A 24,803-nucleotide genomic window follows, 5' to 3' on the forward strand; every position below is an offset into this window, starting at 1 on the left:
GGCGTCCGGCCGCCGCCCAGGGCGCTCGGGCCCCGCCCCCGCAGCGTCGCGGGCCCAGTGTTCCGGGCGGAGCAGGGGGCCCCGGCGCTAGGACCGCAGCGGCAGAGCTCTGAGCGCCCCGGCTGGTGGGCAGGGCAAGAGGCCCGCGCGCTCTGCTTGCAACCGCGCGCCGGAGGTAGGAAGTGGCTGCACCAAGTGTCTGGGAGGGGGGGCACCGGGCCAGGGCCAGGGCCAGGGCCAGGGGGGTAGTTGGGGGGGGGGGGGGGGGACGACTGACACCTGCATGCTCTCAAGTGAGGTTAAAAGCTGCGAGTATTGATCTCTGCACATTTTAATGTAGCGTTTTGATCCGCGCAGGGCTGTTTATTTGTCTCAGACACAGGAAAATGTCGCCCAGAGACAGCCCAGTAAAAAGGCTCTTGCTTCGGTCAGGTGCAGGGCTGCTGTGAATTAGCCTGCTAAGCACACGCAGGATAACAGCAATCTAGTGCAGCAGATGTAATAGGCAAGGAGTAAATGCAACAACCGTGGTTTGTTCTGTGTCAGCCTCTTGCCGTGCTGCTCTTTCATAGGCCATTCCCCCATTCCTATCTTTACTGTGCTTCTGATTTAGATTGATTTTGTAAGCTGCTCAGGGCAGCACTCCTGTATTTATCTACCTATAAATACTCAGCTCTTACATCACGTGTTTCACTGAAAGCTCTCAAAGCACTTTACAAACATACATAAGTGCAATTACATATGAGGAAATTGAGGCACAGAGAGTTTAAGACTAAGATTACATGGTGGGTCAGTGGCAAAACCAGGACTGAGCTCATCGCTCCTGACTCCTAGACCAGTGACCAATCTGTTCAGCCACACAACCTATTCCACGCATTTTAATAAACAAGTTTGCACTCTTGATGTCCCTCAAACCCCAGTCCCCTCTCCAGTCACATTGGACAATTGCGAATTCATTGTTTCACAATGTTTGTAAATCACAGACTCTGGAGATTAAAAAGACCAGTTAGACCATCTAGTCCTTCTCCCTGCCAACAGAGGATTGTGCCCATTTGTGCATTTATTACTATTTGGTCCAGGCAGATTTTAAGTGTGTCAAGCAATAGGGCTTCCACTGCTTCTCTCAGGAGTTCTCACTGAGGACATAAAGAGCTATGTTAAGTTGTTCTGCAGCATCGATCCAAAGCATTACAGCTTATAATAACACTTTACTGTTAGATTGCATTTTCTAGCTCTTAAAGGGTCGGATCCACAAAGTAGGTATCTAAGCTGTAGGGATGTAAAATGTTAGCATTAGTCTTACCTGTTAACCTGCCTTAACCATTAACCCCTGGATGGGCCAGATTGGCCTTTAATCGGTTAACCGTTTAAACAAAATATTTTTAATCATTTAAGCAGTTAACTCTTAAACGGTATTTACATCCCTATTAAGCTGTCCAATTCCAGGTGGTGAATGTTCCTGTTTGGGGATTGCTAAACTGACATAAGTGCCTCAAAGCAGTTTGGCTGTAGGTGCCTATGTCTGAGAACGGGGCAGGGCTTAACATAACATATGCCTGTGGTCCGCATCTCCCATTCCCTACTTTAGGTAGGGAGCAGCAGTGCTGTCTTTTGTGGATGGCATTCTTAGCCACTTATCTCTCCCCATACATTGTACAGAGAGCTAACTGAGGATCATGGTGTGTTCCTGTCATTTTCTAGGTGCTGTGACACTCAGCATTGCAACACCTAAATCCGTTTGTGGATCCGACCCAAAGTGCTTTACAAAAAGGGAGTAGCACCATTATCTCAATTTTTAGATGGAGAAACTGAGCAGGCAGAGTGCCTTGCTGCAGTGATTAGGACTGGGAAACAGATCTGATTCACAGACTTGTGTCAAGCCCAGTTCTATTTGCTATCCGTGCTCTTGCTGTGAGTTGCACCATTACTGCAGAATTCAGCCTTGGGAAATGTCAGGTATTAACTACTTACTGTTGTTTGGATGTCACTGTTTCCACTTGCACTTTCTATCCCACAGCCCCTATGCTTTTGCTGATGGAAAATCATGTCTTGCTCTTTTGACACTTAGACACGTTAATTTGCTTTGGGATAAGGTTTTATTATTTCACTGGGAAAACGAAACAGCCTAAAGCCATTTCTTTTTGTTTTCCTTTCACCCCAGATCTCATTATCCTCTTGATTTGCAGGAAGAACAAGGGGGCTTAGATAAGTGTGTGGGAGGGAGGGGTGTTAAAATCTGTACTTCAGACAATACAGTGAGGAAAATAATGAAGCATGTGAAAGAGGAAGATACCTACTTTATCTGACACATGTTTTAAAAGGGCTGTGTGTGGTGGGAGCTGGACTACTAGTCCAGGACTAGCCATGGCCTGCTGTAGAAAATCACATTTCATTTCAATTCCCCAGATGAAAAGGCGATGCTGGCTAATTTGAATCTAGAGATTAAGACCCCATTTCAAAACTCAGAGTCAATTGAGCTCTCTTCTTCTCCCCAGCCTGTGGGCCTTGGTTTGTTGTTATTAATCAGGAGACAGAGAAATTGCTATCACCATAAAACTTGCACTTTTTTGCTGAAAGCAAAACACTGATCTGATTTTGCCTGATGGAAGAGGCTTTTATGCCTGTTGGACATGAGTATGGGAATGCTTCCCAGAAGAGAGCTGTATAGCACAGCTCCTATGGGCTAGGATGGGAGAGGCAGATTACTGACAGAGTAGGAGGGGCCCAGCTGGAGTTCCTTCTACAGTGGTGGATCCCATTCACTGGGACATATGTTAGGCAGGATTCTCTCTCTGGAAGCCACACGTGGGCATGGGTTTTAGTGGTTCAGAGGATTAAGTTTCAGAAAGGCATATTTGAAATATTTATAAAATAGATACTATAGCACTGGTCCCAAATGCTGTAGTGACTTCATGATCTCTAAGGCTAGAGTTTACAATGGCAATATTGCTTTCTGTGAGGGCTCTTAATTTGTGATCTCTGGTTTACGGGGAAAGGGTCCCTTTTTCACCTTGTACACATTCTGGAGAGATGAACTACTCTAGTTTGCACTCTTTACCAGTGAATTATGCCTCCCACCATCCCTCTGGTAGAGTATCTTTCATATAAGGGAAAACTGAGGTACCAAAACATATGATCTACCCAAGATCACAAAGGAGGCAAGTAGCAGAGTTACAGAGGCTGAAACCAGGGTGGGGCGAGCACGGCAGCCACCCAGGGTGCAAAGCCTCTGGGGGAGAAAAATGACGAGGAAAAAACGGTATGGGGTGCAAATATATTTGCTCGCCCTGAGCGCTAAAATGACTAGATACGGCTCTGCAGCACCAAGCACGCTGCTACCCAGTGCAAGACGTGAATCCTACATGGCTCACTCCAGGCCAGCGGGAGGGGCTGGCTCTCACGGCAGAGCCTAAGGGCATGGCTACACTTGTAGATGTAGAGCACTTTGAGTTAAACCAGCCTTCAGAGAGCACAGCAGGGAAAGCGCTGCAGTCTGTCTACACTGACAGCTTCAAGCGCACTGGCATGGCCACATTTGCGGCACTTGCAGCGGCACTGGGGCGGTGCATTATGGGCAGCTATCCGAGCATGCAAGTGACTGCAACGTGCTTTTCAAATGCGGGGGGAGGGTGGAGTGTGACGGGGAGTGTGTTGTGTGTATGTGGGGGGAGAGAGAGTGTGTATTGGGGGGGCTGAGAGCATGTCAGCATGCTGTCTTGTAAGTTCAGACAGCAGCAGACCCCCCCCCCCCCCCGCCTCTCTCTCACACACAGCATTCCACACTAATGGTTGCTTTGTCTCAGAGCAGATAGGCAGCGGCTGACAGAAATGGAGCTTTCAAAGGACATATCCGCATTCCTGCAGCGATTCAAAAACAATGACAAGAGTTGCCACTTGATTTAAGGGGATTATGGGACGTTTCCGGAGGCTGATCAGAGCGCAGTAATGCAACACCTCGTCCACACTGGTGCCGCAGCGCTCCAGCGGGGACGCAGCAAATGTTATTCCACTCACCGAGGTGGAGTCCCAGAGCGCTGTAGCCGCGGAGTCAGAGTGCTCTACGTTCCTTGCCAGTGTGGACGGGTAGTGAGCTAGTACGCCCAGGGCTCCTTTATTGCACTGTAACTCGCAAGTGAAGCCAAGCCCTGAGTCAGGCTTCCTCCAGCCCAACCCCCACACACATTACTGCTACTGAGAGCAGGGTCTGGCTCGCAGAAGGACCCGTCCTGCTGGGATCACTTGCCCGGGGCAGGCGGCCTCACTGTCTGGGCCTACTCGCCTCTGTCTGCTACCTGTCACAGTGCCCACACCCCTCTCATGCCAAGATGGCACCGAGGAGCCTCATGTATGTTGTGATGTGACTCCCCCCACCCCCGCTGGGCAAGCGAGTGCGGTGTGACCAGCGCCCGTCACTGGGGGCTGAGACACAGCCCAGGGCCTATCCTGAACCTTGACATCCCTGCAGGGCTGATCCCAGGGCACTGCCACGGGGCTGATAGCGGCAGCGCCCCCTGTGGGCAGGAGCTGGGAACCTCTTGCTCCCTGGGTGGGGGCAGCACCTCACCTCATGGTCCCCTGTCCAGGCCCTGCGCTGTGCTATGTCTGCTGCCCCCCACATGCACAGGGCAGGGGTGGGGCTGGGTTCGCTGACTTCTGCCCACCATGTACACAGTGCAGGGGGTGGGTTCGCTGGCTCCTGTCCACACAGGTCAGGGGTTGGGGGCAGGTTCATTGGCTCCTGCCCCTCACATGCACAGGGCAGGGGGAGGAGTGGGTTTGTTGGTCCTGCTGCCCCTCGCACACAGGGCAGAGGATGGGGCCAGGGTCGCTGACTGCTGCCCCCGCAGGATGGGAAGTGGTACCCCTTGTGTTAATGTTTTGTTTCAGGAGGCCCCGCTAGTAGCTGGTAAGCTGCAATAACCCCTGGGAAATGTGGGGGTCCTCTGGCCACTGTTTGATGACTGGTGCACTCTCTCACAGGTGTGTGGCCTCGGGGCAGGACTGGCACCATGCCGGGTGTGCTGAGCATGCGGAGCAATCACACCGGCTTCCAGGGTAGCGTAAAAACCTCTGCCAGTGACTTTATCGTCACAGAAATTGATACCCTTGGGCAGCTGCTTAGCGAGAGCACAGCCAAGACTCTTTGTGCACTCGGTGACACGCCTGCAGCCCCAGAAAGCTGCTGCCCACAGAGCCCCTGCAGGTCCTGTCCAGAGCCTCCGGAGCTGCACAGAGAAGAGGTGCTAGGTCCATTCAACAGCCCCAGTCATGCTCCAGAAGAGGGCCTGTCGCCAGCCAAAGGCAGCACAGAGCACATGGCTGGAACTGCACCCGAAGGTGGGCACCATGAAGCAGGTACATTGGACTCCTTGTTAGACGAGTCTGTGAATGAACTATTGAATCAGTTTGCTTGTAACATAAAAGATGGGTGGGACTCAGAACATGATCCAGCCGCTCATCCCACCGAGTTCTCACTGGGGCCTGTCCTTGACAAGAGGAATCGAGCTGATTTACACAGCGCCATTAGACAGAAATTTCCTTTCTTAATGACTGTTACAAAGAGTAATGAAATTATTGTCAAAGCAAACACTGATTACAAACAGCTCTGTCAACTAGTGTCTGAGGAGGAAGCATTTGATTTTTTAAAATTTTTAGATGCAAAACTGGAAAACTCTAAATTTTCTTTTAAGCCTGATGGGAATAAGGAGCACAGAAAGGCAGTCCACCATTTTGTCAGTCAGAAGTTTGGAAAACTTGTAGAAACAAAGTCTTTTTCTGTGACAGACTTAAATGGTCAGCAAAATGTAGCAATAATAGTAAGGTTTCGGGAGAAGAGTTTCTCCAGGAAAAGGCCAGCTGCGGATTGCCAGGAAAAACAAGATATTTATACAGGTAAATATTTAATAATGTTTTATAGTTTCCTTGGTTAATTGTTTTGTCATAATTGTTTTTTAAAAGAGTACAGAGTGCCTGATTCTCTTCTCATTCACACAGGCATAAATCAGGAATAATTCTACTGAAGTCAGTGGAGTTAAATTACTGTAAAATTGGTGTGAGAGATGAATCCAGTTACCGCAGTGAATTAAATAAATAGCACAGTGGAAATGGCTGAAATACCCTCAATGCAACCTCTTTCCCTGTGTAAATTGCATGCATTATAGTTTCTCATTTTAAAATAACTTGAATAATTCTGGATGTTCTGTTAGGTGTTCCTAATCTTTTAGATGTTAAAGCTCCACCATTAATTGGAAAGGTTATTTCTCACAGTTTTATAATAAGACCAGATTTGATTTCTGATTTTATTTTTTAAAACCATTATTTTTTGATCTGCAGAATGATGTTCCTGTTAGAAGAATGGTTTGTAGGCCCAACATTAAATCCACAGACTGTCTTAGAAATGTTCAGTATGTCTTTTTTTTTAAATTGCTTTGTTTGATTGTTTCTATATGAAGAGATTTGCATCTTCTGAACACTGAAAATTCTGTTGCTTTTATGGCCGACTGTGGTTTCTAGTAGCTGTAGTTCTGAGCATCAGTTATCAGCATCTAAATCTTTCTCTTCAATACAAAAACATTTTTTCCTCTACCTATAGTTTAGTTTTGAGAACAATTGATTGTGTTCTTACCAAATCCTATCCTGTTCTAATGTTAAAGAATAGCAGCTAGCCCATTAATGATGACAGAGTTGCCAATATAATTTGGAATGGTGGATTTCTAATAATTTTGAGCTGTTCGTTGCAGGTTTTACGCTTCGAAAAGAAAATCTGGAAACACTAGAAGCAATTAGCTATTTGTCTTCTGAACTTGGTGTGCTTCCTTCAGACTTCAGTTACACAGGCATCAAAGACAAAAAGGCCATCACCTACCAAGCTATGGTTGTGAAAAAAGTGACTCCTGAGAGGTACTAAAAACTTGGTTCCTCACATACAGCAATTTCATCATTGGAATAGGTTAATAAATGTGAAAGCACCTTTTAATACCAATCTTATTATATTGGGCCATCTCCTCCTATGTTTGGGTCTGCTTAGAGCAGTTATTTTGTGACTTAATGCTTTTCTTACTAGGGAATATCAGGTTTGACACTGGATTAGCCTTGGACTTTAAGAGGAAAAAAGTATATATTTTCTTATTCTTGCTTGTTGCAGAGAGCTGTCCCTGTCCTTTCCAATGATCTAGTGAACTAATTAGGGTGCAGCATCTGGGACACACTGAATATCAAAATCTACTTTTTGTGTCATCAGAAGAAGTTGTCCTGGGGGACGAAGGGGTGTCTTCCCTAAGGACATGCCATCACCCAGCACAGGAGAACCAGGTCAAGTTGCTCTCTCCTCTGCTTCCTGGCATTGTCTTTCAGGCCAGCACAGTGCTTGCCTGATGTAAATATGTGGTTGGAGAGGGTGCAACTTGCCATCAACCCCCTCTATCCCAAAACTCTTAGTCCCTCTCTAAGTGAAGTGAAGAAAAGGAACTGTAACCCAGCATGGAGAAAAGAGCCACGGTCACTGATGTGCCACCCCTTGCAACCTCAGGGAATGAACAGTAGAAGCTGCATGTCACCCAAAAAGGTGACTGTGTCGTTCAGCCCTTTCTCCTCAGAGAGTATGAATGACACATCAGCACTTGTTGGATCAGGAGAGGGGAAGGCATGTGGGTAGATGCCCCACAAGACCAACAATAGTGATAGTTTTTCTCTGTAATGGTTCTCTCCAGTATTATGTGATCTCTGAAACAGCAGGTTCTTTCCCATGAGTGTGGGCATAGACAATGGAAGGCTTGAGGTAGCTTTAGCCCCCCAGAAATTTAGGGATTACATTAATAAATAAAGGAGATACTGAGTTTAGAACAGAAGCTCATTTATCTCACATTATTAAAAGTGGACAAATTTTGTTGTAGTACAAAACTACTTATTAAAGCACTATTCAATAGCTATTTTATTATTATTAATCTAGCTCCCCCTCCCCCGATAAAACAAGTTATCTATGACCCTGCTAAAGGAGGCAAGTTACGTAGTGGCTTCTCTCCATCACCCTCAGTAGAGAGGTTTCAGAGTAGCAGCCGTGTTAGTCTGTATCCGCAAAAAGAAAAGGAGTACTTGTGGCGCCTTGGAGACTAACAAATTTGTTAGTCTCCAAGGTGCCACAAGTACGCCTTTCCTCAGTAGAGAGTCAATGATCTTGACACAGTGTAGGGAGTGAGCAGCACTCTAACTGGTGAGATTTAGTACATAAAGATATATCAGGCAAGTTCTGCTATACTTTGACAGCCATAGAGCAGGAGACAGCTCATAAGAGGGGAACCATGATTCTGACTCCAACAGTCTCCCTTCACATATAGGCCTGAGTTTAATATGATGAGGTAAGATAGCCTATTAAGGAGGAGGATGACAGATTTTCCCTTCTAGCTCTTTTGCCCTTTGATGAGCAGAACCCACTGCAATGGGATTTTGCTGTTTACAGTGTTGTAGCTACTGCATTCAGATTCCTCTGTGTTGTCATAAACGGGACAAAAATCTTCTTCTGTCATAAGTAAGAAAGGGGAAGCCAAAGAGGAAACTTGTTTTTCTTTTTTTAAAGAAAGAAATATTTTACCTTTAAAAGAGAGGAAAAAAGATTGGTCTTTTGTGTAGCTTGACCTTCCCTAATAACAGAAATCTGAAATTAAAATATCACTTTAATGATACATCTATCTTGAAACTTTGTAGGAAAGTTAAACTTCAGGAGCTAGTTGCTGAATAAATACCGGGAACACCAGGGATTGGGAAATGTATGGTCCTTTTTCCTTTTGGTACCACAAGAACATCCCTTCTTTGTGGTCTTAGTTCGATCCTGCAAATAATTACTACCAAATGTACTGCTTACTATGATAAGTAGTGCCGGTGGGACTTCAGTAGTAAACATTGCACTCGGTAATAAGCTTATGCAGGATCATCATCTAAGTCATTATTAATTCAAATATTAGCTAATTTTTAATTGCAGCTCAATTGAAAATGATCATCCTTGTATTCAAAGCATTAATTTGGTACTTCAGAAATATTTAAAAACACTTTGGTTGATTTGTGTTTATAGCCTTCATTGAACATTCACCAAAATGGAGTAACTTGAATATCTTAGAAGCATTCTCAAGGTTGACTGTACTGAATTTTTATTTCTCATTCTCATTTTTCTGATCCCTTAAAATCTGTTTGTCATCAAGAATAAAGGCTGTACTATAGAAGTCTCTAAAACACAATTACTCTCTTCTGGCCAGCCTTATAAAAGCAAACTCAGAGCATTAATTCTCTCCTTGGGTTTGCATGCACATGCTTGTAATTGGAAACACAACTGACAGTTCAAATATTTGGCCTTTATATAGCCTCTTAATCTTTCAGTTCTTACACTCATTCAGGTCAAGAGAAGTTTTGTGTATATAAGAGCGGCAGGATTGATCTTGAATTTAGAATAACATTTTTATAATCTACTTTAGTATATTGGTAAATATAGATTTTTTTCCTCCAGAGATGGCAAGCTGTTTATGCATATGTGCTTATATGTACTGTTTATGCATATGTGCTTGTAGATTTAAATATCAATGCAAAATTTTGCTAATTTATTATTTATTGTTAGTTTTTAAGACTAGTTGGAGCAGAATTTTACTGTGGATAAATACTGCAGTTGGTAGGCCCTTAATAACCTGTATTTAACCTCCCATTATTGCAAAGCCAATTTCATTGTGGCTCAGGACTAAGACCACAAGAAAATTGACTGCAAAAAGGTGAAGACAGGAGATAGATTATTAAGGGCTTGATCCTGGATATGTTTACTATAGAGCTAACAGAACTGAATATACTCACTCATATTATTTACCTAGAGAGTGACAAAACCAAACAAAGGAAAACATTTAATAGTGCTGTTTGTGCATTATTTAGAATTTACTTTTGTCCCGATTTTGGCAAATTGTTTCTTACTTACCTCCATATTTCCAAATGCGAAGTACAATAAGATTATAAATTTAGAATGTATAAGGAGAAATTGTCTATCTGCAACACATTTGTGAACTTTTTCTTTTTTCTTTGTTTCTTGTACTTTTTTCTGTAATAAGAGCAGCAGTTCTCAGACTGTGACCTGTTGACCACCAGGGAGCATTTACTGATGGTCTGCAGAGTTTTGTTTGGTCACATGATGCTGGCTCCTTCTCCTCGTTTCCAGCTACTAAATTGCGTTAAAGCAACTATAAATACCGCTTAATTTTAATAGTAATAGTAGGGGGGGAGGTTATGGCTTTTCCCATGAAAACACTGCTGTAGTCACCACAAAGATGTCATTCAATCACGAATAGGAGGGAAGATGGTCCATGTGATTATGAATTGGAGTGAGGTAGTCCATCAGACAATCTCTTTATTAAAACGTGGTCCATATTATGAAAAATTTGAAAACCCCTATATAACATTAAATCCACCTGATAATTTTTCACTCATAGACTGTTAACCTTCCGTTAAACTAATTGTATTAACTTCTAAGCATCATTTGATAAGGGGTTAATTTCTAGATCACAAATTATTTTAAATGCTTAGTCAGTAAGCACGACTGTGACTTATTTCAAGTAAGACGAAGGGAAAACCTTTGAATGACAAGTATTTTTGAATCTTAGTTTTACACATAATTAGTGCTGAGGCAAACAAAGCATTTGTGAAGGAAACATGTTTTTTTTCCAGTTGGAATGTCTTATCAAGAGTTCTTCATAAACTCCCCATTTATCATTTGTGTAGGTTGAAAGAAATTGGAAGCACAATTGAAAAAAAAGGAATGAAAGTGTATAATATCCATTCAGTGTGCCAGCACCTTAGACTCGGTCAGCTGAAGGGGAACCACTTTGATATAATTGTGAGAGATCTAAAACATCAAAGCAATGACTTTTCTGCAGATCTGAAAGAGAGAATATCTGAAGCAATTGAAAATGTTAAGGTAAAAAGAGATGCCATGCCATGATTTCATTTTCAACAAGGAAATATTTTTGCCTCATAAAAATTATCATGCTGTTTTTTCGGAACAAGATGGTTCTCATGCTACCTCTTACCTGCAGTCTCCACTCGTTTTAAAATATAGAAGCTGTGTGCCCTTTGATCATTAGTCTCTGTGGCTCAACAAACCAGGAACAGAGCAACTTGCCAAAAAAGGAGGACAGGTAGTGAGTTCATTCTGTGCCACAGCTTTCTGGTTCCAGAGTAGTACAGGACAACAGATGGGGAATTTGACAGACATGGGGTATCTGTATGAACCTGTGCTGCTGAGGCCTAAGGCTGGCCCTGATGGAGAAAATTTGTATCTTCAGAAAGCTGATGCTTTTGACTTCCGACAGGTAGAAAATGTAGAATAATACCTGCCAACCAGTTATAGACTTTGGCTGCATTAGCAAAAATGCAGAGACTTTTCATGTGAAAGGGATGAGATAAATAACTGTAAAAAAAAAAAAAAAAAAAAAAAACCAGCAGCAGAAGAAGAAAGTGATAAGAAATTGATGGAGCCCTTTGTAGATGCTTTCCTAAGCCACAAACCAGGATCTCTAAATTCCTCAGAAAAGTAGAAGGTCAGGAAAAGGGAAAACCTATTAGCTTATTTAGAAGTGTTTTATTTGACATTAATTGCTTTTCCCATCTCTGTCTTACTAAATAATGGTCATAGTGCCAATTTTTTGCAAAATAATTAAGTCAGGAATTAAAGATCAAACTGAGAAACACCCTGTCTCAAAGTGGTAGCCGTGTTAGTCTGTTTCAGCAAAAAAATGAGGAGGACTTGTGGCACCTTAGAGACTAACAAATTTATTTAAGCATAAGCTTTCATGGGCTAAACCCACATCTGATGAAGTAGGTTTTAGCCCACGAAAGCTTATGCCCGAATAAATTTGTTAGTCTCTAAGGTGCCACAAGTACCCTGTCCCAATAATTTTCTACAGTATAATTACTCTTTTGAAAGTTATTTTTCACAAACAAAAGAAATGTTCAGTTGTTGCTTTAAATTTCTTTTCTGTGCCCTTCCTTCTTTTGACTTCACAGTGCACAGGAGAAGATGATCAACTGAGGGATATTTTTTATGGTGTAACTCTTCCTGAAAAATGAACATGTCCTGTATTTGGTCCTGTTTTATTAGACTTAACCTATTGCCAGACCATGAAAAGACTTGTTCCATTTAGTCCAGCTTAAGGATTTTATCTCTTAATTACACACACTGGCATATACAACCTAAGTAAGGTTATACCTATGTAGCTTCTCCTGTTATGTATTTTTGAAAGGTAAATGCCCTTACATTATTTCACATTCACCTTGCTCTATGTGTATTTATTGGTTTCCAGAAAATTAACCCTCATTGGGTCATGTGATCGTGACCTCACTGGCTCAATTTTACTTACACAGGTAGTGGCCAGCAAAACACTAGGAAATTCTGATCCCCACTCATCAGTAATGCAGTTGCTCTTGGGCTTTACGATAGTAACAGCTTTGCAGGTGGAGTCCTCCTGTGAAATCAGATGTGTTTAAAAAAATGTCCAATATCTATTATTATTTATATGTTTGTTTTGATGAGGCCATTGCTTCGTTTTGTACACAGTGCTTACTCAGGCAAAACTCCCATTGACTTCAGTGTGAACTTTGCCTGAGTAAATATTTCTGGCGTTGCTCAGGGAAAATACCAACTCTTTGACGTGATCTTTAGTAGGATTCATCGTGAAGTGATTATACATATATATGCAGAAAGATTCTGGTTTGGTTTGATTTCATGCTTATTTATTCAGCTTGTATGAGAGTCCCAGAGGTGTGGGACTCAGGAGATCTGGGTTCTCTTCCTGGCTACATCCTGTGTGTATTTGGTTAGGCAGGTCATTAAGCGCCTGGTTTTTCAAATGTGCTGAGCACCTAAAGCTGTCATTGATACCATTTGAAGCTGTGATGTTTAACACTTCTAAAAAGTGTCCCCTTTAATCTCTCTCTGACTCAGTTTTCTTAGCTGTAAAATGGGGATACTTAAAGGGGTGTAATTAAGCTTATTTCATTAATGTTTATAAATTGCTGTATACCGATAAGTGTAAACTCTTGTCATTTTAGTATACATTTTGATTGTAATCATTATCTGAATAAGAGTTGAAACAAAATTAACATTTGCCATATTTAGGCCCAGATTTTTAAAGATATTCAGGCATTGCTCTGCTCACCATTGCAAAGCCTAAGGCCCAGATCCTCAACAGTATTTCAGTGCTTAATTCCCATTGAAATCCTTTGAGGATCTGTGCCTTAGCAGCCTCTAATTGAAAGTCAATGGGACTTAGGCTCCTAAGGCCACATCTACGCTACCCGCCGGATTGGCGGGTAGCGATCGATCTATTGGGGATCGATTTATTGCGTCTAGTGTAGACGCGATAAAGCGATCCCCGATCACTCTGCTGTCGACTCCAGAACTCCACCAGGATGAAAGGCAGAAGCGGAGTCGACGGGGGAGCGGCAGCTGTCGATCCCGCGCTGCGAGGATGCGAAGTAAGTGATTCTAAGTTGATCTAAGATACGTCGACTTCAGCTACGCTATTCTCGTAGCGGAAGATGCGTATCTTAGATCGATTCCCCCCCCCCCCCCCACAGTGTAGACCAGGCCTAAGTGCCTACGTCACCTTTGAAAATGGGACTTGGCTGTCTAAGTTACTTAGTCCTCCCAACTCTAAGTAGAGCAATACCTGAATACCTTTAAAAATATGCACCTTATGGTTTTAATGAATATTTAATATTTTCATGTTTTAACCAGTTGATTTCTTTTTTAATTGTAGACAAAAGGTTTTGTAAACTACTATGGACCTCAGCGATTTGGGCATGGACAGAATGTTCAGACAGATCAAATTGGACTGGCTTTGCTGAATGAAGAAATGGTATAATTCACCTCATAATCCAAATGACTGGTCTACTTCTTTTCCATGGCTACAGTTGGCATGTCTGAGTCAAACATTGGAGGCTACCATCCTATTGAATGGTGATCTCCATGTGTGACAGTAGTAGTGTGAGTGTTGTTGGAGGAGACTGCAAAACCAACTCCCACCATGATTTAACACTATTGTGTCACAATCATGAATGTTTTAACATTTAAACAAAACAAATGTTTAATTTTAACATTAAGCTTAAACATTATTTATTTTAAATAGCGTGGAAAGTAGTTTTCAGTGTTTTTGTGGGGCTGTTACACTGCAATTGTCATAAATAATATAATTTTACATAAAGACATCTGCTTTTAATACTAGGCTCAGAACAACGTAAATCAAAAGTTCCTTTTTCCAGTTTGTTCGTGATAAGTGCTCTTTAACTTGTGAATATTCAGACTGTTGGGCTGAGTACACTGGGAGAGATTTTTTTTAAAAAATTTTTTGGAAGAATATTAAGTAAGACCAGATCTAAAACCCAAACCCTTTAAGATCCCAGTAGATGTATCTGCATTTCTCAATATGTTGTTGCTTCTCATTATCCTTTGGTTACCATCCCTCAGCCAGTCTTCTTTCCACATAAGTTGTTCTTTGCAAGCCAATTTGAATTAATTTCTCAAATAATATTTCATGAGACATAGGTCCTGATTCTTCTCTGTCATGTAACTTGTGTGGCAGTTTGCACAGGTAAATGATCATACAAGATACGAGGCTGTAGAGAATGAGATCCATGGTATCAGAAGTTATTGTTGAACTAGATATATAGGATCTGATTTTCCTCTTCAGTTACACTGATATAAATCTGAGAAATTTAATAAAAGTCAATATAGTTACACCTGCATGCAAAGAGAATCAAGCTGTTAGATCCCACAGGATGCTATCCACCAAAATAACTTACACTCTGTGCAAAATTTTGAGTTCAGGCAAGGTAGAAATTAATGTGACTAGTTTGCGCAGATTGGTAATTTTTTACTAAGGATGCTGAGGCACTTGCTCTGCTGCACTGCCTGGTGTAGATGGGGACAGATGAGCCGGAAAACAGGTGCTAATGGCCTGAAACTGACAGGTGAGGGGAAAAGCAACTAGGGTCTTATATACACTTGCAAAATACCTAGCTCCACTGGTACTAGAAATAATGGAAGCTGTAATACAGACCATGCTCAGGTGTTTCTCTCAACATATCATCTAATCTTGTGTAGACACAGCCTAGGCATATCAATGTCCCCTCTGTGTGAGGGTGTGTGAGCCCCTCCATGTGAACATTATATGGTTAGGCCTCTGTAGGCTTTGTTTGGGGGCCACAAGGTAGAACCAGAGTGCTACTGCTTTAGGCCGCATGCTCACCTTGCAACCTGGAAGATTTCCAGCTGGAAACCTATTAAAAAAAAATAATAATACTCCCTGCATCATTACTTTCCCCTTTGCAGGTTTTGAAGGCTGTTCCCATCCCTTCTATTTGACTGCAACCCCTTCCTTCCTTCCAAGGGGAGAATACAGTAGGCACTTGATTTCACAACTTGTGACATTTTAGGACTTTCTGTCAGAGGAGAGAATTTGAGCCATCATGCATAAGAAATGGTCAGAGTTTTGAGATGCTATATGGTATCCTACCACAGAACTGACATATGGTTGTCTTTTTCATCGAACAAGTAGTTACATTAAAACACAATAACCTCATGTGTGTTGTTTTTTTAAAGGTAAAAGCTGTGAAGTTGTTTTTCACACCAGAAGATACAGATGATCCTGTAAACCAGGCAAAGAGATATTTTCTTCAAAGTGGTAAACTCCACATTTAAAATGTTTTTGTCATTATTTGGAATGTGTGTTTTGGGGGGTGAGGGTTTTGCTGCATACTGCCTGAGTTAATAATTCTATTGTCACTTAAAATTATTCTTAATAGTCATATTTTTTCATATTATTTCTGCTTTTGCCAGTAGCTGATTCATTCTTTTATGTAAATTCACAATGCAATAAATCGCTCCATGCTTCTTGAGAGCATTGGAATTTTGCGTCTCAAAATGTTTTGGGTTCTGATTCTCCTCTGCCTTGCACCCTGTGTAATTATTTACACCTTGCAAGTGAGTGTAAAATGCTACCATCTCCCAAGTACAGGGCAGTGGAGAATCTTTATTTCTGGTAGAGGCTTTACATCTATATAGTGGAAAAGATATGAGAAGTTCCTAAAGGCTGCGTTCTTCTTTTGCCCTCCGCCTCTCTTCTTTTGAATTATCATATTCTCTTTGATTGGGAATTACAAAGGAGTGTATGAAAGTTGGGAGCCCAGCTACAATTGACACTGAATGAAAGTTGGGTGCCAAACTCTCTTAGGTTCTTTGAAAATCACAGCCTTTGTTTACAACTTTGGCCATAACGTCTGTGTAATTGACTTTCAACTCTTCATCTCCCTCCACTCTCTCTCTCTGACTCACCTACTTCCTTTCTTGAGTTCCATTCTTCACTGAAACATATTTTCAAAAACTAATATCTGTCTTCTAAGTAAAATGCCCCGTTTGTCACGTCTCTTTCTGCTGTCATTCTTCAGACCAGTGCATGCATCCGATGAAGTGAGCTGTAGCTCACGAAAGCTTATGCTCAAATAAATTTGTTAGTCTCTAAGGTGCCACAAGTACTCCTTTTCTTTTTGCGAATACAGACTAACACGGCTGCTACTCTGAAACCATTCTTCAGACCCTAACTTTTCTCCCAGAGTCAGAAATCTTGAAGTCACTCTTGACCCCAAATCTCTCATGTCTGTAAATCCAGTTATCGCTGTATATTGCCCGAACAGCTAGGGTATGTGGCTTCAGGGGGTGCAGGTGTGCTTCATTTCACAGAAGAGAGCCTTGAGTCCTTCTGTACTGTAGTTTGTTGTATGATGCATGAAAAGGCATTGATATGAACTCTGAAAACAGCTGCTTATCTTTTCCCAAAGCAAGAAATGAAAGGCTACACAAATGACTTCTCACCAAATCAAAAATCTGGATAAAATTACAAAGGAAAGCAGGAAATATGAACGCAAAGGTGTACATTTCTACCCAGGTTGAGGCTCAGACTCCCTGTTAAGTGCAGTTTGCACCTACAAAATAAAACAAGCACATTATTTTTTTGCTACAAAATGTGTTCCCTCAAATGACTTGGTGCTTATGCTGCTTTGATGAATCAGAGTACTTAGCAATGCAAGTGCTAATAATGGTGTAGGTTTGGGGGTGCTTCCAAAAGGGAGGTCCATCTTCTGACAATGTAGGCCTAAGTCTGAGTACCTCATGTTCTTTGACAGGAATACAATTCTCTTTCAATTCTCTTACAATTTCTCTTCCTGCTAGTAAGAACACCCTGCTAGCAATGATGTGATATGCTTTTATTTCTAAGGAACTAGAAACTCTTTGGACTGAAGTAATGAACATAGTAAAGCCAGTTTAATTTATATTTAGTGTAAATTACAGAAAATTGAATTAATTAGCATAGGTTACAAGGTAAATAAGATGGAATTTATCTGACATGAGAAGTTAAAGGCAAGGAATAATAAACAAAACAATAAAAACCAGTGTAAATAAATGAGTCTGACATCCTTTTCGTCATTTGATTTAATTTATCCTTCTTTTTAAGTTTTTCACTTTCTAGTAGACTAAACTTGGAAAGCAGATGGTTGTTCCAATGTTTATTTCTGTTTATTTCAGATGATGCAAAGGGAACCCTGGCAATGTTGCCCGAATTTAAAGTAAGAGAGAAGATGTTGCTTCGCGCCTTGAATCGCTATGGTTTACACCACGAGGGTTGTACCCGAGGATGGCTCAGCATTCCTCATTCCATGCGTATATTCTACGTTCATGCGTATTGCAGTAAAATTTGGAATGAAGCTGCATCTTTTAGGTTTATGACCTATGGTTCAAAAGTAATGGAGGGTGATCTGGTCCTCTCTGAAGATAATGTTGGTGAAAATTCTTCTCTGAATGATAGAGTGAGTTTACAAAATATTTCTTGTAAAGGTTAGCTTAACACACTTAAATAGCTTAAGATATAGGAGTTCTGCTTTTTATGTTTAGCTAAACATTCTAACCCATTTATGCTACTTAGTTTGGCTAATGTGGAGTGGCTTAGCCTGCCCTCAACTCCCCACTAATAGGCGTACATACTCTATACACCATAAAAGCTCTTTTCCGTCCTGACTGTTCAGTGTATTCATGGCAAGCGTAGGAATGTATGAAGGTGTTTGTAGGAACCTGGACTTGGCCTGAATGGTTACACATACATGATGCCTCTAAGCTATTTTCTGTTACATCCTTCTGTGGATCTGGTCATGGAGGACCTAAAAGGCAGCTATCTTTTCCCTATGTATCAGCACCATTGTGGAATTTTTGCACTATTGTAATGGTGTGCACAATGGCACATACATAGCCAGGATGTGACCCAAATTGTTTAGTTGAAGAGTAAATTTCTTGTAGATATTTCTGTGAGTTAGAGCAGCTTAGAGGTCACTGTAAATAATTTTCAGAGCTCTAAAACAGTAGCTTCCTGTGCTTATTGTGATTTTGCCAAAATGTTAGGAAAAAGAAAAAGTGAGTTTAATAAACTGAATAGACCAAATTCAGTGGAAAGCTGAGCTATAAAATTTAATATTAAACAATGGAATTTTATGCAGTAACATTCACATTTAGCATGAGAACCAATCTTCTAGCATGAAATTACATTGGCATCATGAAGTTGAGGTGGGTAAGCATATTAGAACTATAATGGTAGGTTCGTACAGCGGTAATTAACATTAGTTTTATTTAGTTTCTATTTAATGCAAGGCCTTGTACTAATAAAATGATTACTTTGTGTTAAACACTTCTAATTTTTTGTTGAGTGAAACAATTTCTCCTTGGAGTAGTCAGTCAGCCTTAGAATTCTTAATTTTAATAGAGGCTGGGATTAATACAAATATGTGATTGGTTCATAATCTATTTTTTCTACTATTTGTCAAGCTATAAGTATTTTTTTTAAACATTTTATACCAGGTTCACGTAGTAACTGCTCCAGAAGAGTCAGCTAACAAATATGCAATACGCCAAGTAAGTTTGTTTGAAAAATCATGTTTCAGGGGTTTATGAGTTAATGAAGATAAGTTTTGTTTTAAAAATAGATTTGATTAATTTACAGGTGCAGTTTTGTTTCTCTTCAGAGTGCACCTTTATGGAAAATGGGCATAGAAATTAATCTGGACTCACAGCAAACACAGAGATGAAAGTCTTCACTTATGTGTACTGAACATACAGGCAATGTTATCTTGGTTGGATGTGCTTTTTTGTGCACTATTACTGTCAATTGAGTGTTAGCAAACTACTAATTCTAGTTTTCTTGAAACATTTTATTTCAATCCCCCAGTGTTAGGAGAAGCGTTCAAGAGTATTTGAAGGTCAGGGTATGAAAAGGCTGAAGATACAAGGGTTTGGAGACTCACAAAGAATACTAACATATTCTCTATTTCTATATCTCAGAACAATCCAGAAAACAATCAATTTGGTATGTTTGTAGTCTGTTATTAGAGAGAGTACTGGCATTTTGACTGGCTTCTGTGCCTTTCAGTCTAAGCCTCAAATAACTGTCTTCCATGGCTTTGCTTGGGCTTTTATGGTGTGGAAGCAAGGTGGCTTCTTTGCAGAATCAGGCCCTAAAACATAAAGGAATTAAATTTTAAAGGGGTAAGTGGTGGTTTTGTTTCAAACACATTTGTGGCTCACATATATTTTCTTTTTTTCCTTGAGGTGGTTCTTCCAATGGTTGGACACAGTATCAAGTATCCCAATAATAAAGTTGGGCAGTGGTACCATGAAAGGCTTGCTAAGGATGGGCTGCAGACATGCAGCTTCAGGGTGTCTGCATTACAGCTGAACACACCTGGATGCTACAGACACATTTTGAAATATATCCACAATCTGTCATATCATTTCTTAGAGGACAATGAAAAGGGAATCAAAACTGAAGAAGACAGTCACCTAAATGAATCAAAAGCATCTCTTCTTTTGTCATTTGACCTTGATCCTTCATGTTATGCAACTGTTTGTCTGAGGGAAATAATGAAATGTGACCTTTAGAATGTTCATAGTAAAAAGTTACAGGAGTAACATAATCCATGGATTCAGAGTAACAGCCGTGTTAGTCTGTATTCGCAAAAAGAAAAGGAGGACATGTGGCACCTTAGAGACTAACCAATTTATTTGAGCATGAGCTTTCGTGAGCTACAGCTCACTTCATCGGATGCATACTGTGGAAATTGCAGAAGACATTATATACACAGACACCATGAAACAATACCTCCTCCCACCCCACTCTCCTGCTGGTAATAGCTTATCTAAAGTGATCATCAAGTTGGGCCATTTACTTAACGGAGCCAAGAGCTGCAGGCCTGACTTTTAGCCAGTGATATTTGCACAAGCTTTACAACTGCATGACCAAAACTGGATTATGGAGAAAGGGGAATATGGTGAATGGTCATTTCCTCCTTGCCTTTTCTATTGTCATCTTAAGGGCTAGTTATATACTTGGTGCTGTATAAGACACACAAAGACAGCTTCTGCCACAACAGGTTTACTGTCTAGTACTATTTGTCTACTAGGAAAGCTGCCATACCATAGTGAAAATCCAGGCCTGTTGAAACCTTGCTGAGTTCTATGGCCCATTCATCCTCACCTGTTTTCACTATGCATATGAACCCAGAGCTAAAAGGATATGTGATGTGAGTAATAGTGCTGAGTCATCTCGCTGATTAGAGGACATTTCTTCAAGCCCACAGCGTGCTCATCTTTCTCATTCTTGTACTGAGGAATTGAAGGAAATGGGTACTTCGAGACCCAGGAGTGAATATGCCATTAATACACTTACAGAAGAGTGTTAATGTTTTTATTTCAGGCAGTTAATGTTTTTATTTTGTTGCTGACCAGACCTGCTCACTGCATAAGCTTAAGGTTGTGAGGAAATCTTTCAGTGATTGTCACCGGAACCTTGTCATTATCACAATTAAAAGTTATTTATAAAATTCTTCTGTGAAAAAAATTTGTAAAAAGATGATATTGACATGAAAGGGGAGAAAACTGAATAATAAACTAAGAAGCAAAACTATCACAAAAGCTTTGAGTTGCATGTGTTATATTTAATCTGTAGATGGCACTGTGACTTAAAAATAACCAGTGGAAGAGAACTACTTTGGCCATTTTTGAGAGAAGGGATATGTAAATTACAAATGCTTCAATTTTGCATCTGATGAAGTGAGCTGTAGCTCAGGAAAGCTTATGCTCAAATAAATTTGTTAGTCTCTAAGGTGTCACAAGTCCTCCTTTTCTTTTTGCGAATACAGACTAACACGGCTGCTACTCTGAAACCTGTCAATTTTTTCACACTCTGGTAAACACAACATTGATTTGCTTCTATCTGTGACCCCAGTCCTACAATTCTTGCTCAGTCCTTAGCAAGGCAAATATTCCAGGGTTGATTCATCACTTCTTTACACCAGTTTGACAGAAGTGTAATTCCAGTGATTTCAATGGAGGTCTAAAAATGGTAGTCTGGAATGAAGGATCAGGTCCCCACTGTCTTCAGTGAAACTTCATCTTTGCAAGGCATAAGTAAGCATTGCAGGATTTGGCACTGAAGTTTCAGGTGGGAAATAAGCTCTTATACCAGTAATATCTGCAGTGTTATTGTACACTAAATAAACTATTGTGACTATTGCAACATATCGTTTTTAATGCATATAATCATATTAAACTAGAACCTACGTGAAAACTAACAACTCGCTTAAAGATTCAACAAATCACTTGAGAAACCAATCCTAAACATGTTTTCCTACAGCACATCCACTTCAGCTTTCTAGATTTGCTGAATTATATCACTCATCAGAGGGAATTACTAGAGCCGATGAATTTTTATTGAGAACAGACTGCTGCTTTCGCTGATTGGCTCAAAATAATTTTGAGGATCATCAGTTTTTACTGGCATCAACACAACAAATGAAATCTAAGTGTGAAAAATGTGTGTGTTAATAGCTGATACTTTATTTGAAGGGACACATAAAAGGTCAGATTGAAAGATTTTTTTCACAGAAAGGTCTGCCATTTTAAAAATGTTCAGAAGATGTTAATGGAGTTAATCTATAGTAATTTTAGGCTCATTTGTCCAGTACTACTTCTGAGCATTGAAAGGACTAATCTTCTTAAGCAAATCATTCTTTCAGCAACTCTGAGCAGAAAGAGCTAATGTACTGATATCCATAAGTATAATTCCTACAATAGAAGCATTTTACTTGGAAGAAGTCACGGTGGTCATTAAATTGTTTGTATATATGATGATCTTCTGCCTGCTTAGTTTATATTTAAAAAACAGAAATATTTCAGTGCAAAAAAATAGATTTGTTCATATTTATAGCCTTCGGTCCAACTCTGCAACCCTTTCTTCTGTAAAAACTATTGACTTTAATGAGAGTTTTGCCTGAGAAAGGGATGTAGTATCGGACTCTTAAAGCCATTCTGTGTAGGCACAAGAGCTTTAGCAGTACAATAAAAAGATAATAACTATGCGCAGATTTGATTTTAAGAAGGAAAGATCAAAGAGCTGATCACCCATTGACTTGATTCTTTGTATTTCTATTGGTAGTCACCCTTCCTTGATAAACCTTGTAGGCATTTTGTTAATACTAGTGAAGGCAGGCTCTGAAGTTTTTCCTAACAAAAGAGGTTTTAATCTTTAGTGGCATGTTCACTTTTCTAGTCATTGATGATGAATGTGCATTTTTAATGGAAAAAATTCAAATGTTCTTTATTTGTGCAATAGTTAATTTTATTGACTCAAATTGGACAAATATCTTATTAATTTTAATCAGAATGTGCAGAGCTTTCAGAATGGAATGGATTTATATGCACATTCACATCACAAAAAACTTCTTCATATGATGTGTATTTCTGTTCTTTAGAAGCCAGGTAGATGTTTTGTGATCCTCAGTTGGTATAAATCTGCATAGCTCTATTGACTTCTATATTGATTTCAGTTTACACCAGCTGAGGATTTGGCCTATTATACTCAGCTAATAAATCCAGTCCTACATTCCTTGTGCTCTGAACTCCCACAGAAACCAACAACAGAAGTACAATGATCCAAGTCAAAGGATGATTTGAACTTTTATTTAATCTTTTTCAAACCAAATCTGTTGTTGCAAAACATTTAGAAGACAAAGGGAGCTTTAGGAGTGCCGGGAAGGCAGGATCATGCCCAGACTTTTGTTTCCAGCTTCTGAAGACAGCCATCTCCACAAATGCCATGCAAAAGCATGTTTTAATTTTCATAGTAGTTGTGCTACCTGACCAGTAAATGGGTATATTTAGTCAAAGCGTAGGAATGAGTTAGTTTTATGTAAGTGAAATATCTATTTTAATAAATCCTAGCAATTTAATAAACCAAACCCCAAAATCCACAGTTTTGTCATTTTACCTTTTATACCTGTACTGAGGCCATTAATTCCTTTTAACTTTTAAGTTCATAGGTCAAATCTGTGAAATCCAGGGAAAGTTCATTTGGAATGAAATATGGCCCAGCCATCCACTTGTAACAGTTCACATTAGAGCACTTATTCATTACATATACATTGGGTATGCACGCATATAGAGTTGTACTGTATTTTACATAAACCACAATGCTTTATATAATTAAATAATGCTAAACTGCAGAAAGTATATCTGTGTGCATCTGGGCCTAAAAGTTTGAGGTGAGTCCATGAAGAGTTTTACACTGATGCCAGCTTTGAAGCAGATCCTGAAATGAATGTGGAACCAGTTGGGATATCTGGAAATGGGGCTATTTAGTCATGCTTCTTCACCCAGAGGATGCCAAAAATACACTGCACAAGCTAGAGATAATTTATGGCACAAAGGCCACAACTGTATTAAGCAAATAAATAACAAGACTGCAAACAAAAGAGGCTGATGAACAGAATCTTTGTGGGAAAGGGGGTTGTAGATCCTCAGCCTGGTTATGATCCAACCCTAGTTCTGACAGGCTGATCCCAAGGTCAAAGTGGCTACCCATCCAAAGAAACCAACCAGTCCAACTAGGCCTGGACACGAGGCTTAAGATACAAGTTACAGTCTCTACCCTTGTAGATAGAACTAGAGCTTCAATTGACACAGATTCCAGGCAGTCTCTGCTACTGAGTCTCTTGGTCCTAGCTACTAGCTGAATCGCAGAATTATGGATTTTATATATATAACTATCCCTCCCTATTAAACTGGCCCAAACAGACCAATACATTTACCCCCTGCCAAGGCTAGGGGTAAAATTTTTAAAAGCACATAACTCAGGTTTAAAAGGGGGACTTAGGGCTTAGGACCCTATGTCTAATAGACAGTCAATGGGATTTAGGCTCCTAAATCGTGTAAGCACATTTACAATTTTTATCCTAGGTCCATCTCCAAAGTTGTGACATAACATACTGAAATACATGGAAACCCAAACAATCTTAGCTTGACCCAAACAAAACAGCAATGCCGTGGCTAGTCAGCATTAACAATAGTCAGCAATTAAATGCCAATACAAAATCTCAAGGAAAAGACTAGCTGCTTGCACTAAACCCCCCTCCCCAGGACGCTGGCAGGCAAAAAAATATATACAGCTTTGCTTCTCCCCACTCAGCCTAAGGGTGGGGAGGTTGGCACCTCCATCTAGACCAGAGGGCTTCTTAGAACCAGTGGCACAATCCAACACCAAGCCAGGCCATAGTTTGTCAGGAGGGGTAAGGTGGCCCTGGCATCCACCCTGAGAAGCCCAGCCCAGCCAGCCACCGCCCTGTGAATCTACATGAAAGATGCTGCAATGAATTGTATGTGTGACAAGATGGTGGCAGTGCTGTGCACA

General features: G+C 40.7%; 1 protein-coding gene across 2 annotated transcripts; it reads left to right on the forward strand.

Annotated features, from left to right (window-relative positions):
• The first annotated feature begins 78 nt into the window (after positions 1-78).
• PUS7L (pseudouridine synthase 7 like) lies at positions 79-21,206 on the forward strand. Of its 2 annotated transcripts, none has more exons than XM_074942174.1 (9): positions 79-175; positions 4,981-5,892; positions 6,741-6,900; positions 10,744-10,939; positions 13,782-13,880; positions 15,623-15,704; positions 17,603-17,883; positions 18,923-18,976; positions 19,670-21,206. In XM_074942174.1, exons 2-9 carry the CDS (start codon positions 5,010-5,012, stop codon positions 19,997-19,999), a joined length of 2,085 nt encoding a protein of 694 aa, XP_074798275.1. In that variant the 5' UTR covers positions 79-175; positions 4,981-5,009; the 3' UTR covers positions 20,000-21,206. The 2 variants fall into 2 exon arrangements, with proteins under 2 accessions (XP_074798275.1, XP_074798274.1); XM_074942173.1 differs by lacking the exon at positions 79-175 and adding an exon at positions 1,681-1,956.
• The last annotated feature ends 3,597 nt before the right edge of the window (positions 21,207-24,803 follow it).

Source organism: Natator depressus, chromosome 1 (genome assembly GCF_965152275.1).
Source record: "Natator depressus isolate rNatDep1 chromosome 1, rNatDep2.hap1, whole genome shotgun sequence".
NCBI classification, from domain to species: domain Eukaryota; kingdom Metazoa; phylum Chordata; order Testudines; family Cheloniidae; genus Natator; species Natator depressus.